Source organism: Drosophila yakuba, chromosome X, assembly GCF_016746365.2.
Source record: "Drosophila yakuba strain Tai18E2 chromosome X, Prin_Dyak_Tai18E2_2.1, whole genome shotgun sequence".
NCBI lineage: Eukaryota > Metazoa > Arthropoda > Insecta > Diptera > Drosophilidae > Drosophila > Drosophila yakuba.
Genome location: NC_052526.2, coordinates 16227597 through 16250573, shown reverse-complemented (window position 1 = coordinate 16250573; position 22977 = coordinate 16227597). Strand labels below are relative to the sequence as shown.

General features: G+C 43.7%; 3 protein-coding genes across 4 annotated transcripts in view; 2 read left to right on the top strand and 1 right to left on the bottom strand.

Annotated features, from left to right (window-relative positions):
• Positions 1–6771, bottom strand: part of LOC6525663 (uncharacterized protein DDB_G0283357) — a 32189-nt gene extending 25418 nt beyond the window's left edge. Inside the window, exon 1 of one of the 2 annotated variants that reach the window (XM_015190914.2) lies at positions 5793–6771. In XM_015190914.2, the coding sequence (XP_015046400.2) occupies positions 5793–6751 (959 nt within the window). In that variant the 5' untranslated portion in view covers positions 6752–6771. Of the gene's footprint in view, positions 1–3872; positions 3961–5792 lie in introns of those variants that run through there. The other variant, XM_039375015.2, reaches the window with a different exon arrangement.
• A 298-nt stretch (positions 6772–7069) lies between these two features.
• Positions 7070–8231, top strand: LOC6525661 (uncharacterized protein C9orf85 homolog). Its single transcript, XM_002101447.3, has 2 exons — positions 7070–7182; positions 7243–8231. Exon 2 carries the CDS (start codon positions 7268–7270, stop codon positions 7976–7978), a length of 711 nt encoding a protein of 236 aa, XP_002101483.1. The 5' UTR covers positions 7070–7182; positions 7243–7267; the 3' UTR covers positions 7979–8231.
• Positions 8232–10142: 1911 nt separating this feature from the next.
• LOC6525659 (DExH-box ATP-dependent RNA helicase DExH6) lies at positions 10143–14985 on the top strand. The gene is made up of 3 exons (XM_002101445.3): positions 10143–10931; positions 11045–11252; positions 11313–14985. The coding sequence occupies exons 1-3, from the start codon at positions 10242–10244 to the stop codon at positions 13355–13357; spliced, it is 2943 nt and encodes a 980-aa protein (XP_002101481.1). The 5' UTR covers positions 10143–10241; the 3' UTR covers positions 13358–14985.
• The last annotated feature ends 7992 nt before the right edge of the window (positions 14986–22977 follow it).

Below are 22977 nucleotides of genomic sequence, written 5' to 3'. Positions count from 1 at the left end.
CTATAAAAAAAAAGCACCACTCGCGGCAACAAAAAGCTTTAATAGCACTGTGGTGGGGCAATAAAAACGTACGAAGAAAATAAAATGAGCCTGCTACTGCTATACGGATTTACGAATATTTAGGTAATTGCGCAATATGGAAAATGAGGGAGAATACACAAACGCATCAAAATTGGGTTAATTGGAATTTAACTGGATTTTACCTTTATAAATATAACACATACTACGCATGTTTAATATTAAGAAGATATTATTTGTTACAACAATTATTATACAAAAATTGATTGCTTTACGCTGCTTTCATCTTTCACCCGCCAAATTCTTCGACTTCCGATCACAACTTGCATACTCTTACTTTCGCTCCTTTGTTTCAGTTTTCGGGTTTTGCCAATCAAAAGCAGAACAGTCCGCTAGACTTTGATCCAACGGTAAACGCATCGTTTTCATCTATCCGTCGATCCAAGATCTCACATGGCACCTAAATATATCTTGACCCATCCGTCAATTCAAATTCAAATTCAAATTTTCGAACGGCCGAGAATCGAAACACGGCAAGTTTTCACTTTCGTGTGTGTGATTTTGGCAGTGGAGAAAAAAGTTGGAAGAGGAAAAGTAGAAAGCAAAAGTCTATGTGCTAAACTACTGAACTTTTGATGACCGACGCTATACTATATTAAGAATTTTTGTGCTACAGCAGCTATTTATAAATCAGTAATCAATCAGAGAAATTTAGTAAATTCAGTAGAGAATATTTAAAAATTTCATAAAGAACTTAAGCTAGTAGTAAAATCGAAGTGAGAAATCTTTGATTTAAGTATTTCTTTTGGAAGCTTGAGTTGCCTTACATTTTTCAAGAGCCACTTCTCTCTTTCTATCAAAATATGCCCATCTCTTGCTGCGAACCTCCCGTGTCATTCATATGCAAATCTGAGTTGATTCAATCACTCATTCATGCGATTCAAATGAAGTTCGTCCGTGAAAGTAAGCCATGGCAAAAGTCCGAGAAACGAACATTTGTCCAACAATCCAAGCCAAGCCGACAACAAATGTTCAAACAAGACGAGACATCAGCGCCCGTCCGCTCACCCGAAGACTCACCCAAGTTGTGACAGGTCGTGGTCCATTCCATTACGCCTCCCGCCTCCCGTCTGCCGACTGCCCTCCTGCCACGCCCCCAAACACCTAGCCGCCCCCTTGGTAAAGAAAAAAAAATAAAATCCCCAAGCGGAGAAGTTCGGTGAATGCCCTGCCTTTTGAGTGGCGACTGCAAATGAGTCAACAGGCTGGCAAACATGAATGCAAATATGAATATGCAGAATACCCTTCACTTTGAACTGAACCACGTACTCGAGGGCTTTGAGTTGGGAAATCTGAGGAAATCTGATGAAGACTGCTCTAGTTTCAAGATAAGATTTCAGCTTGATTCAAAGAGTCCTTTATATAACTTTAAGAACTACCAATCTACCAAAAGAAAATGCAAGTTTGGATAAAAAGTATATATTAACATTCAAAACAATTAATAATTTAATGGTTAATAATTAAACGTTGCCCAATTGCCTGCCGAATTAACTAATAGTCTGTAATGGACTGCGTGCGTACGGATTAACGAGATTTTCCCAGCCGCCAAATGGCAAACGCCAAACATCAATGAACTTGGTGGATTTATGGCTCTCCCTCGGCGACTTTGGGACTTTGGCTTTCTGCGCTCTGCTAATGACCAAATGCGTGCAGGTCTTGGCCAAATCGATCGGGGGCTGGCAGCACTTGGACAAATGGCCAATTACGATTGGCGACAAGCCTACAACACGACACAGAGCCACACAGCTACACCGATGGGTGGGAAACCCGTTCGAGGCGATGGAAAACATGGAAAAGATGAAAATGCAGCGAAAAATGTCGTATGTAAACGCTTGCCTTAATAATCGACATTGGTGGAAAGTTGCAACCGCCACTCGGTTGTTGACCGCATCCATGTATACTAAATACATATATATATATATACTTGTATTTATATAAATATTTAAGTATGTATGAAGAGTCTGGAGTCTGGGCAAACGAAAGCAAAAGCTAAAGGAAGAGGATGGGAGGAGACGCGCCTCTCTGGAGCAAACAAGTTCCCCCAGAAATTTCACTTTCTTTCTTTTGCCGTTTCTTGGTTTTTGGCTTGGACTTAGCTCAGTTTTTGTGTTTTTAGTTTTAGACGAACTCCTTTGGCAGTGGGCAAAAGCGTTGCTAATTAAAGCCATCGCTAATTGCACAAATAAATGGTACCACAAATAATGAGCGTCTGGCAATCAATGCGATCGACTTGTGATATATTGTATATGTACGTAATCCGAGTTGAACGAACGGAAATGAAACGAAATTTGCAGGGAAAATCAAAATTCATCCCGTGCAGAGAAGATAATCTCAATTTGATTGGCTCTGGCAGCGGAATTAGTCACAGAATTATTAGCCAAATTGAAATCGAATTAACCGAAAATGTGCCAGCAACAAAACAATCAAAAATAATGGTGAAAAAAGTGGCGAACAAATAGGAAAGAAAGTTGAAACCAGCCGAATAGTATAGTATCCTATGATGTTGGGAAATTAATCATAAATTGAAAAAGATATTCATATACAACAAAATGATTTCCATTATTTACAACTTCAAGTTACAAAGCTAATGATTATGTACTTGGTAATATTCATTATTAAGTTATGTACAAATGCGAAATTATTGGAGGCAACACACTAGAACACCCATCGCGTAGAGTATCATATATAATGCATGAAATATTACTAATCTCCGCGTTTGCCATGCAACAGTGAGCGAGTTTTCCGAAGGGGAAATCGCGGTGTGTGTGTGCAACTCCGAAACAAAACCAAATTTCATGCGGTTTTATTATTACCCATTTTTTGTGTTTTTCTTTCCAGATTCTACGCCTCTCACGTCAGTGGATATGGTTTTGGATATGGATATAGATATGGATATGGATATGGCCAGGCTGGTCCGTTCATTTATCACGGCACACGCTCTGGAACCGAATGGCAAGTGGCATGTAGCATGTGGCATGTGGCATGCGGCACGGCGGTACGTTGCACATAAACGCATTCGGCGCTCGGTGGTTACAACACCACCAGCAAGCGTCGTAATTATCACAGCAAGTCGTATAATCTGAGCCAGCCCAAAACTCGAAGGGTTGTATAACTTAGGCAAATCGAGGCGAGTGATACATCGCACAGCGTTTCGCGGAGAAAGTCATCAACTATCCGTGAATCGACTGCTTTAAGACCGTTTGCCATGGCCTACGGCGCGGAAGATTTCTATATCTCACTAAGTTCTTCTAGTTTTCAAACAAGAATGTTGCGCTGCTATATAAAACATGCAAGTGTGGTGGTCATAAACAGTGAATAACTATTGAATACCAATGCTATGAATAGCAAAGCATTGAATACTAAAGCATTGAATACCAAAGCATTGAATGCCAAAACATTGAATATCTAAACATTGAACTATAAATAGTAAGGGTCTTAGCTTACATTACATTCAATGCCTGCGACTTGCATACTTAAGTTAGCCAATTTCTAATTAAGTAACAACAGTTTTTGCACTACTAAACAATTTTATTTAATCCATTGTCCATTTGCAAAGAGCAAAACTACATTAAAATGTTTCATTGGTACTTGGTATTTAAGCTATTGGTAAGGTTTATTGTGATTTATCTACTATTATGAATAATAAGTGAAATACGCTATTACAAGCTCTTTACATTTGAATATTCTTGTAAGTCATCACAATTGAGACTTGCTTGAGTTCTACAATTGCGCTTCATTTTGAGAATTGCCTTAAACTTATTATCGTGTAACTAAAATATCTTTGCAGAACTTACCGCAAAGCATTTCCTCTAGCGATCTGCAAAAACCAGATTTGCCAGCACTGATTGAAAGATCGATAGATTGTTTGATTGATTGATTGCACTCACACACGCACACTCACAAGACAAAGCACATGTTTTTTTAGAAGGCAGTGTGTTTCATGTTCTGTTTCAATGATAAACCTCCAAATTGTTAAACAAAACCAAAAAAAAATGTGTTCTTAAAGTTGCAACTGCATTTGTGCAGGCAAAATGCAAGTTCGTTGCCTAAGTCTTTTGTTTTGCTAGCGGTAAACGGTCGAAGAAAACGTCTGCGTTTTTCGTGGAGCGCGGCACGTGCTGAGCGAACAATGGTCGCGACTTGTTTGAGTCGCAGGTCTTGGCGCGGCGATCGTTGATCGTTGATCGGCGAAAGAGATGCCGTTGCAGTCGGCGAAAGAGATGGTGGCAAGGCCAGAGAAAGAGACGGCGAGAGAGCAGATACCACGCAGATGTGGACCAGCTAGCTCGGCCAGCGGTCGTCGAAGAAATGTAAAAGCCGAAAGCAGCGGACCCCAAAGAAGTGCCGAGCGTGAAAGCTCTCGGCCAAGCCTTCTTGTTGTGCCCGCCGATGTTTATATGTTTATATCTACACTATCTGCGGGTGTTTTGCCTCATCTCTGAATTATATACGCTATGTATAAGAAAGCTTATTTCGATTTGAGCAGGAACAAGCTAATTCTAACATAATATTGCTTTAACACCTTTAGGAAAATATACTTTCATAGAATGTAAACACCTTTATAACTTGCGGCATTATTATGACGCTGAATATGAATGAATAGTTAACTTAATACGCTAACTTGCTTCTTTACCTATTTTAAATTGTTTACTATTTTATTCTGTAATATTTTACAATACACATCTTGGAATAACTCATAGATACTGTTTGCCTGTGAAGCAATCTTTTTTAGAAATCATGTTGCAACTACATTGGAAAGAGTATTTGCGAGTCGTGGCACACTTTTTGCGGCACAGCCGCTGTTGATGTAAACATTTCTGATTCGAGTAATGCGCTTGTGCTCAGTTGATTTTCGATGCGCTTTTTGCACATTGCTAGACTTTTTCCCGCTCGCCTTTTTGTTGTATCAGTATGCTGGAATTTTTCTTTATTTCATTTGCTGTTGCTGTTGTTGTTGCTTCTGCGTAGCTGTGGTGGGTATAATTTTATTCAATAGAATTTATGCTTTTTATGGTCAAGCTTGCGGCGCGTCATGCGCGGAAACCTCATCGCTAACGGTGTTTTATGGCCAGTTTAAGGTTTTGTGCATAATTGTTTGGCTTGAGTTCGTTCGTTGCTCTGGCTCCATGGCTCTTTAAGTCTTTGTGGTACGTACGGCGGCAGAAAGAAGCCCATTTAAATGCAATCAATCAATGACTTACGGCTAATTAGCCGTTGCAATTTAATAGAAATGCGAAAACACTTCATTAGCGCCGCCACTAATGAGGCAACATCGCTTTACGACGTGTTTACTTTGTCGCCCGGCTTCCATTTCCATTTCCACAACAACTTCAACTTCGAATTCAACTTCAAGTTCAAACTTCGAACTCTGCAGCGGTGCAAAGTGCATCGAATTGCAGTCGATGGCATAATTGCGTGCTTGCATCAGTGAAATCAAATTCAACGATTAAGCATCGCAAATTGCCACAAACTTAATTAGTAATTGACTCCACGATTGCCCAATTGCTTAATTTCTTAATGGATTTCATAATGCCTAACCCACAAATCCGAATTGGGGAGAAACTTCAAAGCGATCACTAAACTAACTACTTGGTGTTTAAAGTTCAAGTAAAATGAATAAAATATAATATTAAACTTTTGTTCTGCAGAAAGAGCAAGGATATAAAATATTCCTTTTAATTACTGAAATGTTTCTAATTAGATTGCAAACCAACCTGATGGCCGCCGACTGATGATTGGCCAGCATGCGCATGCTGCCCCCGAAGCGGCACGGCTGCAGCTGATTCTGGTGCGGATCGAGGTCAGGATCGAGCGGATAGCCGCCGGCCAGGTTCCTGCTGACCTGGCTAAACTGGCTGATGCGACTCATCCGGCTGGCGTGCGATCCGCGCTCCGAGTTGCACTTGGAGCCGCACAATGAGTTCTCGCAGAAGCGGCAGCACTTGTTGTAGCTGAAGGTCGAGGTGCAGAGCGTGCAGAAGGAGTCCAGCTGCGACTCGGCCTGGTCGTACTCCAGGTTGGCGTCCTCGTTGACCGACGGCTCCATCAGTTCGAGTTCATGATGGCCATGATGGCCATGATGGTGGCCATGATGACGGCGCAATTTGATGGTTTGCGTGTGACTGCTGTGATCCTCGTCGGAGCAAAAGTGATAGGGTTCGCTCTCCGTGTCCTCCTCCTCGCCCACACTGCTGCCGCCACTGCCCTCCGGGCGACCTGATCCCGGCGAGATGCCGAAGCTGCTCAATGGGCAGGAGGGATAGCGGGCGAGTGGAAAGGGTCGCACATTGTACTTGCTGGCCATCGATAGGTTCTCATTGAAGTAGATCACATTGGGAGACTGCACCTGGCCAGGACCAGCCCTCTCCCGCTCCCGCTCCCGATCTCGATCCCTGTCCAATTCGCGATCCCTGCTGATGCTGAGATCGTGGTACTTGCGCAGGAATGCCGCATTGCAATCGGCGGCCGTGTATTCGTGCAGTTTCTTCGGTTTTTGGGCGGGCGGCGCGTTTGTTTGCTGATTGCTCGACTTGATGTGATGCGAGTTGCTGCTGTTGTTCGTGTTGCTGTTGCTGCTGCAGCCGTTGCTGCCACTGTTGTTGTTGTTGCTGCTGCTGTTATTGTTGCCGCCGGAGCGCAGCAGGTCGAAGAGGCGCTGCTTGAGGTCGCGCATGGCCACATGGGGTTCTGCAAATAAAAAATGCAATATAAAGTTAATAATAAGCTCTAAGCTCTTCAATATAGTAAAACGATTCATTGTATGCCAACTGCACATTCAAAGAGTGTCTTTTATTTAAGCTGTAACGAGCAAAACCAAAAGAAAACACTGCACATTTTCAATTATAAATCTAAAAGTTAAACTTGAAAATTCAAACTTAAGTAACCGTTACAGCTTTAGTAGCATATGACTATCTGATTCGTGTCTGGTATCTGGTTCGTGTCTTGGCTAAACCGTTTGAGAGGCACTGTGACTTGCTACCTGTTGAGCTTACAATGTTTCCGCAGCAACAAGAAACGGTCACACTGACCAAAATAAAGTAAAAAATTGCACGCAAAATAAGTGGCGAGCAGCAGTCTGTGATCGAATTAGCCCAATTGAAGCAGGTAAATAGAGCCAAACAGATGATTAATCGAATGCCCAGCTAATGCCCTACGTGTTTGCAGCGCCCAGCAGCCGAAGGAGCCAAAGATGAGCAGCCAGCGCGGCAATGTAAGTCGCACACGTGCGCAGAAGCACAAAAATCGTCATGTTTTCAAAAACGATCTGCACGACAAGACGCCGCAGCAGCTGCGCCTGAATGCGATGCACGTGTCCACGGTGTGCCAGCGGTGCAAGGAGCAGATCGAGTGGAAGATCAAGTACAAGAAGTACAAGCCGCTGACGCAGGCCAAGATTTGCGCCCACTGCAAGGAGCGGTCGGTGAAGAAGGCCTACCATGTGGTCTGCAGGGACTGCGCCATCAAGGCGAACGCCTGCGCCAAGTGCCTGAAGAGCGCCACCGAGGTGGCCATCGAGGAGCCGCAGCCGACGCCCCGCGAGGAGCAGCAGCTGCAGTCGGAGATGGACCGACTGGTCAAGTCGTTCTCGGAGCGCAAGCGACGTGCCTTTCTGCGCTACATGCGCAAGGGCAAGAAGCAGGAGAAGGATGGCAACGAGGATGAGCAGCTGGACGAGCAGCAGCTGGAGAGCCAGGAGAAGGCCAAACGGGTGGCGCACACACGCGACGAGCTGCTGGACAAGATCAAGCAGCTGAATCTCGCCGGCGATGGTGACGAGGACGAGGATGACTCGGACTTTGATTCCGACGAGGACGACAACGACTCTGAGTTCGATTCCGAGGAGGAGGAGGACGACAACAGCGAGGAGGAGCCACAGAAACCGGCCACCAAGGCGAAATAAACCTATTTTTTTTGTCATTTAGTTCTAATTAGTTTAGCTACTTGGTAGAGCAGTATAATGTGCACCTGGAGCACCGATTCCAGGCCAAAGGTAGCTGACTCTCAGACTCGCACTCCAAAGCGAAGCTGGTTGGGCACAGGAGGAAGGTATCCTGCCCGAGTTGCAATTGCGCGGAGTGTAAACTTGGCGAGAGGCAGCGCAAATCTGTTGAAGAGCCACCCACCAGGCTAAATAAAACCATTTTCATCAAGAATTACACCTTGTTAATCTTCGTGGCAGATGGCATAAGCCCAATAAGACTCGGAACAGCTGGTAGAATCCCAGTTACTGCGGAATGGGGTGGTTATACATTGAACAAGAGGAAATCCAGGAAATCCAATAGAAGAATATGGCCAAACAGCTTTGTTAACCTATGGGGAAGAAAAGTAGAGGAGATACAAAGCTTGCTTAGTTTCAAAATCGTTGAAATGTCTTCAAAAGCTTTAAATGAAATATATAGAATAATAAAGCTTCTATATAAAGTAGGGAGCTTACTAATTTGTTCAACTTTCCGCTTCCACGTTATATTTAAAAAAATGCCATAATTGTTATTGAATAAGTTTAGGGACTTCCTCATCCTTTCTTCCCCCCAAGAACTGCTGACAGTAGAGCAAAATAAAGAGAGCAGGCTTTTTTTTTGGGATTTTTCACGTGCTACCATTTATATGATAAAGTGCTCTGATCCGTCTTGTTTAAATTTGCAAACACATACATACATATTGTACACATACTTATACCAACAATAGAAGAAGAATTTTGAGGTTACATTCAGATATGAAGTTGTAACACAGCGAGAATAATTCGCGCAGAAACAAACGGACAGAGAAAGGAGCTTACGGACATGGCTATACCAACTAGGATGCTGATACTGATCAAGAATTTATATGCTGCATACTACTCCCATTTTAAATATGCAATGACCCCTTTGAAAAATTGACCCCAATAAAAGCCTGCGATTTCTAGACCGTGCTGGCTAGCAGCACACGTTCTTCTGTCTTTTATTGCATATTGTATACATAGAGATCCATGATGAGACTGCTTTCAATACGGCGCAGTTCGATATCCAGCTTATTATGAATGGTTCTGGTTGGTGGCCAACTGATAACCGAAAGCTCCAACGGCATCTGGGTGGGTTTGATGTCCCTATGAGGGGTCAAGTTCGGGGTCGACGACGACATCTGCAACGGGTTGACCAAGGGTGGGAAATCGAAGTCGATCGCCTCTTGGGCTTTCACGCAGGTCTTATTCTTGCGCGCGAGGAATTTGCCCTTCATAATGGCGGTTACCTCTGCAGCCATGTCACCAAAGTCCGGGAAAATTAGTTTTTTGCTCATATTGTTAGAAACTTGGATTCGGCAGTCGAGAATGCAAGGGAAAATATTTAAAATCGCAGCGAGAAATTCGCGTCCGCCAGTCGTCGATGCAAATTTGAAATGGTGCGAACTGCATTTGGCTGCATCTGGCAACGCTGCACAGGAAAACACGCGGTTTCCTGTTTAAAAGTATCCAGCATAAGGCACCCGTGCGACAGAAAGGGATGACGATATCGTTCCAATAGCGGCCATTGCAAATTATCTATCGACTCACACATGCAGCGACTCTATTGTAATAATACAAAGTTTGAGAGTATTTTGCTTTTTGCGAAACTAATACAGTTGTGTTCAAGAGTATTTGAATTGTGCACATAATTCCTAATTCCTGTACAACTTGGCATCAATGGAAGGAGCATATAAATTCCGTTTGAATGAAATAACACGTTTTGGAAAATGTTGTATGAGAAGGAGGGAAATCATATTAAAAATGTATACACTGTAGATTATTTTAAAGTCTGTCAAAATACTTTTTACTTGTGTGCATGTGTGTGTTTTAGCATTCATATATGTGTGTACAAGTTTTTGCGCCATTTGCTTTTGGCGAAACACAATATGGTCTCAGGAGTTAAATACAAAGATATGTTTAGCTGAAGTAAAATGCAGAGTTTGAATCAGAGTCAGAGAAAGAAAATATTCAAAGTAAATATATCATATAGAGACCAGTAAAAGTTTCAAAAGTTTATTTTAATTATTTTTGTGGACACACTGTCAGCCGGCCCGATAGGCGAAACCGCCGCCCGCAACAGGGTCCGATAACTTCTGCAATCCGCGCTATCGAAGTATTGCAGAAATACAGCTGATCGAAAACCGAAAAGAGTTGCAAAAAGCGCATAGAGATTGAAAACAGACGAATGGCGGACAGTGAAAAAGCGGTGAATCGTGGGCGTCGCCACGGCAGGAATAAGGCACCACCGGTGCCGGGACAGCCCACGGGACAGGCACGATTGGTGGTCAATGGCCGGGAAACCGGTGGAGCGAAGGGCAATGGCAAACCAGCAAAGGCACGAACGGGTAAGGATTCAAAGGCCGCCGGGGGCGACAAGCTGAGGCCCGAGGACGAGAAGATGCTGCGCCAGCTGGTCAACGATTTCCTGCAGAGCCGCGAACCGGAGCAGCAGCTGCTCGGACTGACCAAGGCGCAGCGCAGCCACGTGCACCGATTGGCCCAGAGTCGTGGTCTGAAGACGGTAAGCAAGGGTTCCGAGGAGGACCGCGTCCTCTTCATAAGTCGCCCGCAGTCGAAGGGCCTGCAGCACAACCAGCTGGACAACGCAAAACTGCACACTTGTCCCACGCTCGTCAACGTTTTGGATCAAATGGCCGGCGATGTCGAACGCAGATTGAAAAGTTCCGCTGATGCCTTTCGGCGCAACAATCAGCTGCATCAGGATCAGCGGCGTCCCTCCAACTTCGGCCTGGTCGGGCAGAGGCTCATCCCGCCGCCGCAGAGCAACTGGAACAGGAACATTCAGCAGGAGCGCCAGAGCCTGCCCATCTACAAGCAGCGCGAGAACATTCTCAGCGTGCTGCAACAAGAGCAGGTGACCAAATGCTTCCTTCTGTCCTTAAAACCAAAATCTATTGTTTATAAGTCTGTTGTTGCCTTTTGCTACAAATATCGAATCTATACTAATACTTAATGTTTGACGTACAGGTTTTGATCATCAAAGGAGCCACCGGCTCGGGCAAGTCCACCCAACTTCCGCAGTACATTCTCGAGTGGGCCGCCGAACATCGTACTCCAGTCAGGATCGTGGTGAGCCAGCCTCGCCGCATAGCAGCCATCAGTGTTTCGGAGCGCATTTCCAAGGAGCGCGGCGAGGCGCCTGGCGGCACAGTGGGCTATCAGATTCGCATGAATAGTGAGTAGCAGTTGGCCGCAAAAGTATTTATAACTATTAACTATATTCCAATTTTTCCAGGACAATGCAGCAGCCAAACGGTTCTAACGCTGACCACCAGTGGCTGCCTTTTGAGAGCTCTCGCCATGGATAACGAGTCCTTCTTTAAGAACACCACCCACTTAATTATCGACGAAGTCCACGAGCGTGATTTGGACACAGACTTTCTGCTGCTGGCCACCAAGCTGGAGCTGCAAAAGAATCCGCACCTCCGCCTCGTGCTTATGTCGGCCACCATGGATCTAAAAGCATTGTCCGACTACTTTGGTAGGGCCACTGTGATGGATGTGGAGGGGCGCAGCTTCGGGGTGGCGATCTATCATCTGGAGGACATTCTCAGCAACACTGGCTACATGCACCCGAGAATGGAGCGATTTTTGGGCGAGCTGACAGGCGAAGAAACTCCTAACGAACTGCTAGCCGCCTATTATGGTGGTCGCACCATCATAGATCCGGATATCGACAATGATTTGATCGTTTCGCTATTGGAGTTATTACTGCGACAAGGCGACGCTGGAGCGGTGATTGTGTACCTGCCTGGCTATAGCGACATGACCTCGCTGCGTGACCGCTTGGAATCGTCACTGCCGCGGGACGACATCAAGATCATGCTGCTGCACAGCCAGGTGGACAACAACGAGCAGCGCAAGGCCTTTCGCATTTATTCGGGTGTGCGTTTAAAGATAATTCTCAGTACAAACATAGGACAAACTTCGATCACCATTCCGGATTTACTATATGTCATCGACACGGGTCGCGCCAAGATGAAGACCTATGATCCGGCCACAGATGCATCGCAGTTAACCAGCTCGTGGATCTCGCAGGCGGACGCCAAACAGCGGGCGGGAAGAGCTGGACGCTTGTGCCATGGCAATTGCTATCGGTTGTTTGACAGCTACCGCCTGAAGAGAATGGATCTGTACACTGTTCCTGAGATCATGAGGCGCACATTGGACGAGATATGTCTGCTAACCAAGGTGGCGGCGCCAGACAAGAAAATAGAACATTTTCTAGCTCTCGCTTTGGATCCTCCACAACAGGATGCCGTAATGCAGGCCTGCTCCAGACTGAAGCTATTGGGTGTGCTCGACGAACGGGACGAGATCACGCCACTGGGACGCATCATTGCCGAACTGCCGCTAGGCGTTCAATTTGGCAAATGCCTGGTGTACTCCATTTACTTGCGCTGCCTGGACAGCATGATCATAATTGCGGCGTACCACTCGGTGAGGGATCCCTTCGTTCTAAACATGGAGCGCGGCAAGAAATCCGGGCAGCAGAACGCTAGAAATTCATTCGCTGGCGACGGGATGAGTGATTCGCTGGCGGCCATTAAACTCTACGAGGAGTTCACCAGCTTAAAGCGCATGAACATCGGCGACTTTTGCGAGCGCAATTTCGTTTGCCGTAACGCCATGGAGATGTTCGTATCGGCGGTTAGCACGCTACGCGACACCGTGTACCGCATATTCCGCTTTAACGATGCCAGTGCTCGTTTGGCCTCGTCCTTCAACAAGGATACGAACATGATCCGCCTGGCTCTGACTGCCGGACTGTATCCTAAGCTGGCGTACATGGATCGCGAGAACAAAAACCAGCTGGTGGCTGAAGGAGATCCATTTGTTCAGGTTTCGAGAACCTCATGCCTGCTGGGCAGAAAGAAGCAAAAGAAATTGGCCACCGAGTGGATTCTGTTCGTGGAGAAGACCCGCATTGCCGACAACATGTCCTCGCTGGAGCATACCACCCTGGTGAGCGGCTTGATGGTGGCTCTGGCTGGCGGAAAGCAGTTCACAGCGGAGCCTCTTGACTCCCAGGTGCTTCTGTGCCTGGACTCGTGGATCCGTTTGAAATGCCCAGCTGACTTTGGACACCAGCTGCATAAAGTGCGAATGCTAATGGAGCGCGAGTTCGCCGTGTTGGTCTCGACACGGAAGCTCAGTCTAGTGGCCGATTTCATGGGGCCGGAAACACTTCGGCGGTTGCTGAAGGCGGATGTGTCCTCGACCAATCTGGCCGAGGGCAGAAGCCTATTGGACAGAGACAACTGTGATAACGACTACTGAATTCTACGCTTAAAACATAAGTTAAAAGTGAAATGCATATACATACTTAGGAACTACTCACAGTATTTGCAAAACGTATAAATAATTCAAGTTTTTGATCATAGACCTATATGCAGTGCGATTCATAAGCCTCGTACCTGATTAAGCCAGCTAATTTCACACAAAGAGGCAAACGAATATTTCCAATTTTTCCATATTTTTGTACAACCCCATGAAAGACTCTACTGTACTTATTACATATTAAGGTACATTTAAGGTAGCACACACGATATCTTAACTAGATTCCTTACATGTTGTGATACAAGAAGACGCCAAAGCGGCTTTCTTTAGCTGTTAAATCCAAGAATACATATATTCGAATATTTAACCAGATCTCTGCACAATATTCCCTGAAATGTGTCAGCTATGAACTTATGGTCCCTGTCTTGATTTCCATTTTTGAATGATTCTCTTTAAACCAATATTAGTGATTTAAGTGCACTTTTGTAAAGGAAAAACCATTGCGGACGTTATCAGATACCCTAGAAAATACAATTTTTTTTTTCATATTGATTAGAACCTGGCAAGAAATCCAATAAAATCAAAGCGTTTTTAAAAATTGTGCGCGTAAAGAAATAAAATGTATTATTTATGCATTAATGTAACTATCTTAAGCGCTGAATCGCACTGCACTGTAGTCAGTCACATTGGAAACACAGGGAATTCAAAATGTAAACCAAAAATATGACTTTGGAGACTGCAATTGCGGGCACTCCCTAATTGCCGGGTGAAAATATGTGGGCCACAAGTGCCACGAGATGCCAGGGAGATCGTAGCTCGGAGTCGGAGTCAAAGTCGAAGTTGGTGTCAGTGTCAGCGAGCCCAGTTGGTGGGCGTGGCTGTTCCCTGCGGTGCATTGGGCCATGGCAGTCGTGGAGCTGACGTTTATGCTCCACCTGCCCCACCTGCCTCCCACTGCCTCCATTCAGGCGCAAACAAGAGCGGGCAAATGGAGAAAAATAAAAACAAAATAAAAGCAAAGTTAATTGCACAGACGACGCAGTCAATAAACTTGAAGTCGAGCTTGTCGCTGGTGGAGCAACAATGGCCACAGAGACACCGGAGCAACTGCAACAAAAGACAGCAGCTTTTGCTCACAAAGAAAGTGAAATTAATTTGCTATTTTTCGCTCGACTGTAGCTCACTGAGCGAAAAGTCTTTGCAAACTGGGAGAGAGCATGGCCAATCTTCGATGTCTTTTATGTCTATATATATATGTCTATATACGAGTATTACATGTTGTCGCTCCCAAAGAATATATGAAATTACAGTGAAAAACCAGCACAGAGCACTTGGAAAAACATTTACAGGAACCACGTAAAATGTATTTATGTCTAAGGAATTACCTACTAAGCAGTACTTTTAAATAACATGAATGTGAAACATAAAATGTTTTTACTTTTGCGTTTCAAAAAGGCACTTTTTTTGATAACATTTTTTTTACGAATCTTAGAAAGAGCAGTTATGAAAATCGAAATCAGTGTGTACTTGAAACTTTATGAAGGGTTAAACTAAATTTAAGTGTAAATGTATGCTTGATGTACATCCGACTACTGATCTGAATAATAAAGTTTGATTAGATGTTTGAAGTTCTGTTTTGGATTGCCTGCCGCTTGAATTGACCCAAATGAACTGCACCGCAAAGTGGCCATCCAATAATTCGCAACTCATCAGTGGGAATTGCGGGAAATCACAGTGGCCCAACCTCGAATTTTCCACAATTTGCACAGAGAGAATTCCGCAAGAAGAGCGAATGTGGATGTGGATGAGAAATGGAGGCCACCGGGCAGCAAGCCGAAGATCAATTTCCCCAGATGACTCCTGCATTGTGGCTGCCATCGAACTCTGGCCAGGATGAGGATGAGGATGGGGTGGCAGTGGCAGTGTCGGCTGAGTGCCAAATGAATGGCAATCGCCAATTGGCATCTGGCATTTGCTCTCGAAATCAAATGAAGTCAAATGGCCCGGCAGCGCAAGCAGCGCTAATGGATCGACCATAAACCATAAACCTGGCCAACTAGTGGATCGGCTTCCACGGGGAAGCGGCCGGTTGAACGGACTCGCCACTAGCCACTAGCCACACTCACCATCATTGCCATCAACTCCGATTTAAATTGGACGCGGATCGGATCCCCGTTGCCAACCAGCTGGGCAGGTGTCTCTTTGTCTTTGTCATTGGTCGCGCGGACAGGAAGGCGGAGATTATCGAACGGCATCGGTGATGATGCCAGTGATTCCACCAGAAGTGTTTGTCATCCACAACAGGGCTTGGAATCCAATTGAGATACAATTGTGTAACATTTCACATATTATACATAGTATTGCTCAGATTAGTGAACTCCAATCGATTGAAGCTTAAACCACTGTTTTAAGTGTTTTAGCTTTTTAAAAGAGCGAAAATAGGTCAACTTATGAATGATAAAATGCTCTGAAATCGAACAAATATTTTATTAGCTTAGCAATCAATACATTTAAACACTCAAGTGTAAACTCCACTGGCTACTGCGATGTATAGAACACATCAATTGAAGTACATTTTTAGCAAACGTGTCTTTCCATCACCATCTAATTGAGGATTAAGCCACAACACCATTTTATGTCAAACTCCGCTAAGAGATGGCAACCGATTCCACTGTCGCAGTTGGTCGATGAAATGTGAGCTAATGACTCGACTCGGTCCCTCGACTGATTGATGATCGGTTGAAGGTTTTTTCTTTTAGGGGGGCTGCCAGTTACAGTTACATAATTACAGCAAATTGATTTTGGCAGAAGTTGCCGCCAGTTGTGAGCTGCTCCCAATGCCCCATGCTCCATGCTCCACGATGATCCCATGGCTTCGGGGCGCCCAGAGATGACATCATCTCACATAATCGCACATCTGCAATAATCCCAGACATTTGACTTGTGCAGCACGGAATGCATTTCGGTAATTCCAGATTCCGAATTCCAAACTCCGAATACCACATATCATATCATAAATATGTACATACGAGTATAGCATGTGCACACATACGTAGGGTTAGGATTGGATTGGATCGCGCTGGATGGGATTGGACCAAAGGTAAAGGCCCGAGATCACGCCAGTGAAAGTCTGCACCTATAGCGGGGTCAAATCAATCAGGCTGGGCGGTAACTTGGGGAACTGTCTATCCATCTGGGTGGCACTACTACGAAATCCCCGCCAGATGCCCACGAATTTTTTTTCGGGGATTTGCTCGAGAGCAACACCTTTCCAAAAACAACGCCTAATTATGTCATTAAAACGCTTGGCTTTTGTGAGCGCTTTGTGCGAAGCTGACCTGAAATTTCAATGTTCATAAAAATATTCAAGCTGCCATCTTTATGTCTCAATAATAATTTCGTCTCTCTTCAAAAAGTTTCTTGGAGTAAGCATTGGTTTTTTTTAAGTCGAGTGCATCAGGAGTTGCTTATGTATTCAGATGAATATAAATTGCTGATGATTTAACAAATTTATATTTTTTAATTTTTGAAATATTGTGTGCCATATTATCTATATTTATTAATATTTGTAACCAGAAAAAATAATGCGTCTAGGACGCAGTCTAGTGAATTTTACAAGGCATTGAGAGAAAAAGAGGGGAGTTTGTGGGGTACATCGGCGACCCATGACGAACTTTAACTGCGGTAAAAGTGAAGTCATGTGCTTTTGTAAAGTCAGTGTTTGGGGGGCACCGAAAAGTAAAAGCCAAAACGAGAGTGAAGTGATGGCAAAACAAGCCGCGATCGTGATTCGCATTTGGCCACGGCCAACAGCAACTGGCCACATGAATGGCCAGCAAATGGAGCCACCGACAGCAGCAGCAGCACACAGCCTCAACATCAGGAGCCGGAAATCTGGTCAGGTTGTGACCCCCGGAAGTTGGCGACGGAGCACAATCAATCAATATCTGGCAATAGCTGGCCGTATGCCGATCTATCATTATTTATGCACGACTCGAATATGGTGTAACATCTGCCTTTTGTTTCGTTTGTCACAACAACTTAATGACGACGGGCCGAATAATTTACTTTTTGTTTTTTTTTTGTTTTTTTTCGCTCATTATGGTGGCATAAAGCGTTGGCAATTCCATCGCAAATATTTGGCAGTTCCCGAAAACTGATAATCCATGGCTCAAATCTCTGTTTATGTAAGCCGACGCGAGAAATTGCCAAAGCAGTGCAGCAATGGATGGCCGGAGGCGTGGCAACAACGGCGCCAATCAGTGGCAACAACAGCGATAACAACGGCAACATCAGCAACACCAGCAACATCAGCAACATCTGCAATGCCAGACACTCTCCAATGAAACAGCAACACCTGGACAACAGCAATAGCCAGATCATCTACACTCAGCCAAAAATGTATATGTCCAACTCACTTACTAGATTTACATGCTTAAAAAGATCGTATACATTGAAATGATTGCAATAGGTATTGAACATAGTTATTTGCTATTTTTTTATAGTTTTCAAATATTTTTCTATCTAAAATTAACATTATAAATTGATGAATGTCAGCCGTTCATTTTTGCGAGTGTACATAGGCAACATGAAGCAAACGCATAACAGCAACACGCTCGAGCATCCACTTGTTGCATAGTCCGATGTCAAGAGCCTCTGCTTTGGTCAAGCGCCAATTGAGATGTGACAGGTTGTCTGGTCAAGATCTGCGACTGACTACCTGGCACTTCACTCGAATCCACTTGTATCCACTTCACTCCTCACCTGCCCACCAACCCGCCACCCAGGGAAAAGGTCATCGGATTCCGGGGCACGAATAAAAAGCTGGATTAGTCCCAGGCACGAATTGCCTGTCATGATTATGCGATGCTATCCATGATATATAGCCCCTTTAATCTCTTAAGTTTTAATTTACCCTGTCTGCTTATACAATGGCCTATGCGCATTGCTTTCGGATTTTCGCAATTTCACAATGTACTTGGCAAAAATAAGGAGAATGCAGGATAACTATGGAGTTGTGGTAGACATGCCCCTAAAAGGCAGATTTTAAGACTAAAAGACTAAAGAAATGTTCAAATTAAATGTATAGATATTTATTTATCCCATTTATGATATGTATGATAAAATACGAACTTTTGCAATATAATCTAACATATGTTTACCTTAAAGGTGAAAGATTAGTATACAAATTATCAAACCGATCATTTCATTTTCCCACAAGCAATGCATTTGGAGCTTAGATCGGCTTAAAAATTATACAGATCTGTTGGGCTTCATTTGGTGTCCAAACCGCTTAAGCGTCATATAAATTGTATAATTTTTTTTTTTTTATATAAATTGTATAATTTCCGATAACTGTTTTCCACCTGATCTTTGGGCTAATCGCCTTATGTGTGGGGCATCGCAATGCGTTCGAAAGTTACAGGTTTTCCAGTTCGAAAAAGGCCATTGTGTTGAGTTATTGGGACGCCGGGGCTTATTTATTAACGATGGTTTCACTTTCCAGCCACACAATTACGATCGGATGAAGGCGGCGAGGAAATGGGAGAGCAGACCCCGGCGAACAAATGGGACCCAACAAATTTGTTTATAAATGTCGCACAATATTTATTTGTTAACGCCGTCGTCATCATCGATATGTCATTGTTCGCACCGCCGTTGAGGGCAACCGAAATTTATGGGGCTTATGAGACATTTGACTCCATTCCGCGGAAGGTGAAGGGTTGACAATGGGCCACAGAATCGAAATTGGCCGAAAGTGTAACAATGGAACTCCGGACAAGACCAAGACTAAGCGATTCCAATTCGAAAGCGAGCAGGCGGCGCGGAAATTTATGCATAATTTCTGTGACAAATGCCACAAAACGGCGGCGAGAGAGCATGGAAAGTGTGAAAAGTGTGAAAAGTGCATTGATAATTATGATAATTGTCTGCTCTTAACAGGGAAATGATGAGTTCGGCAATAGATCTGTATCTTTAGATTCAGATTCAGATATAGATATAGCTACAAATGCATTTTCACGTTGACAAAAAGAGTCGCGTATTGTTGAAGTACACTGGCTAACTTTCATTCTTAGTCAGTGATTTGTGGCTGTTGCCGTTTCTTATTCGTTGGCTTATTTCTCTGATTTCCACTGTTTTTGGGTTGCCTGCCTGATTATATGGTACGTGCTATTTCATTCGCCGACAGATACCAGCTACAAGATACATAGATACATAGTTACAAAGATGCACAACTGCCAACCGCAAGACAACCAACGACATCCCAAGGGGAGGGCTTTGTGATGAGGCGATTAAAAACAAAGTCAATGCGAAGAGCAAAGTGCTCTACGGCCTATGATTTTCTTATATATACTCTATATTTTTTTATGCTTAATATATACTATAATTAGCATCGATTTGTTTTCTAATGAGAAGAACCCATATATATTCATTAATATATTTATTTATTTATTTAGATACTGCATGTTTATTTTACTTGTTAATTTATTATATATGTTTATATTTATGTTTATGTTTATATATTTTTTACCCCCACACATGGTTCTTGATCAAGTTATTGGACCCGCCACCAAGTTAGCACCACATAAACAGCTACAACTTGATCATGATCATGATCATGGCCACATCGCTGTTTTACACGATGCCAGCTGCTTCTCGAGGAGGAACCTCATCCCCATCCACGTCCCCATCCCAATCTCCTTCTCCACTACCAGGTGAGTTGGCCTACCTGCCCATCTACCTGCAATTATGATCCGCTAGCTGCGGATTGCCTACGAGGCATGTCAACGCCTAGGACGGCGCTCTTGAGTTTTTAGTTGGGTGCCAATCTGCGGGAATTTGCTGGAATCTGTCGGAATCTGGCGGAATTCACGGCATCTACGGGATTCTGGGAAGCACTTCCCGGAGGCCAATTTCCCATTGACGATGCTGGGTTAGAAAAAAATAATAACAAAAGCACACCACTTATGCAAAACGAACGGGCGAGATTTACTTTAATCACACTGCTCTGGCCGATGTATAAAAGTGAAAATGCAGCAGCGCACTGCGGCGGTGGTGCGTTTGCTCGGGTGGTTGGGTGGTGCAAATTATGAAATTAGTATTATGTGAAACGGAGTTAAAAGTGTGATTAAACTGGAGCTGCAGTCAAAGTCACACACATGTGTGTGGGGCGTAAAAAGTATAACAAAAAAAATTGAAACAAAACCAACCTGCCGCATAATAAGCCGTCGCCGTCGCCGTCAAGACAATGAAAGTCAACTAAGTACCCACTCCACGGTAAGTGTGTGGGGCAATTAATATCATTTCAGCTTGATGGTGAAAAAATGTATGTGGATGTGTATGTAAATGTGGACGTGAGCGTGGATGCTAGAGACACCGCGATGGTTTTCCAAGTGAGCAGGTCGCCCAAAATGAAAATGCCGTCGTGTTCGACCCTTCGATGCTCAGGGTTAAATGAGCCGACCTCTTATTGTATAGATCTTTTTATCAAAATGGCAGAATTAAATAACTACTAAGATGAATTAATTGCAAAAAAGTAAGCTATAAAGTTATGTTGATGAAGTTTCAGGTAATTCCTAGAATTCCGTGAGGCATTAAAAACACCTGCTGGGCATACCCCCTGCTACCCAGTTGGGGCGATAGGAAGCCACGACAAGTGCAGCGACAAAAAAGCAAATAACAATTCCCGTGGCTTATTAGCAATGCCACTTAGAAGTTGGAGCAGGGAGAAAGTCATCCAGCTGAATGCACATGGAGAGGGTATGGAGAGGTTGAGCTGTCAACTGTACCGCCCCCCCATCCCGCACCCACTTATCCAACCCACTCAATTTCATACCATGCCATGAGATGGCATCCCGCCAACAGAAACCGCAAGCGCACTCAAGTTTGTTGCCTCAGTCTTTTGTTCTGCCACAACTCTGATTGCGGCTTATGGTGGATTGCGTAGGGAATTTCCCTAATCGCGGTTTCAGTTTCAATCGTCAATGGCAATCGTAATCGTAAACGAGGAAAATTTCTAAGCAACGCCGCGGGGCATTGGCACGAGATCTTCTCCGATTTATAATATATATAATTTAAGGCGCACACGGAGGCCCATAAAAAATAAAAGCCATATTAAATGTACGAGTACATGTGTGCATCTATAGTAAGTGAGCATCTCGATGTGTAAAAGAAAATGAGCTGCTTTGGCAATTAATAGACCATGAACAGTTTGCTAGACGAAGAAAATCTGCGCACCACTAAATCCAGCTTCATCTTGACTTTGACTAATGCGCACTTATCAAGTAAGACCCAAAAAACCAAAACTAGTTAAAGATGAAACTCTCTAAATAAGTGTCTATATAATTAAGACGAGCTTGTTTATTTTTAGCTCAACTGTTTATTCTTAATTTGATGTTTTTAATGACGTGCCAACTACTCGTGAAAATCATTTGCATTCGTGATTCATATTTGAATTAAAGTTGCATGAATGTGGAAAAAAATATGTATGCAAATGTTGGTTTTCGATTAGCGTCTGCATAGGTATTATTTAACTTTTTTAATGAACCTCATTTCTTTGCACATCTGTATGCAAAAAAAATAGTTGGGAGAATTTTTTAATTCATTTTTTGCTTAGATTCATTTGCATTTTAGGGGATATATTTTCAATTTTTCATTAAGCTTAAAACGTTTTGCTTGGTCTGTATTTCGAGTTATTTAATTATTGTTAGCATACTTTGAATTATAAATTAAAAATATATTTTTCAAAAACATTAATTGTTTGCGTTGCATGCGCTTTACATATTTTATCCTCTGACTTACCGATAAAATGATTAATTATTCAAGACTTAAGCTGTTGTCACTGTATTCCGTTTGCCAATATTCCTCAACTTAAACACAACATATTAATCTTGTTTGAAATTTTTAATTAACTTTTTCGATAGGCTGCCAATTATGACAAGTGAACAGGAAAAAAACAAACAAAAGAACACTAGTTGGCACGCACATTTAGATGGAGGTTCAAGGGGCAAGAGGATGAGTTTTCCCAAATGTGGAAGAAGGGCTATTATTCACTGGGAAAATACACGAGACGCGGTGGAAAATCGGGAGGAAAACTGCGAAGATGACGACGCGGCCGTTGACGATCCGACAGACACGTTTTCCAGTTACAACGTTGGCAACGGAATGAAATGGCCAAATCTGCAGCGGCTTCGTTGAAGCCCGAAATTATCCCAAAGAGCGAAAGCCGGCAAATCAAACAGAGAGCCAAACAGCCAGAGAGCTAAGAAAATGGCCCAGAGAGAGGCTTTCTCCGGCTGAGAAGAAAAAGCGAGACCGTCTACCACTTTGAATACCCTACAACGCAGGTGATGTATGCAGCAAACTGTTGGCTTCTGTGCGCCGTTCAGCGCATAAATTTCCATCGCTTATGGCCAGCTCTTGTTGTTGTATTTTCCAGCCAAGTTGTCCCATTAGAGATAATGCCGTGCAGACAGGTGCACTCGATCATCGGCTACTTACAGTTCCACTGCTTTTTACTGGTCCAACTAATCCATTTGATAAGCAATTAATCGCTTACTTTATACGATCAGCAGCCCAATTTCAATAATGGAAAAGTATTGTTTATCAATAAAAAGTGA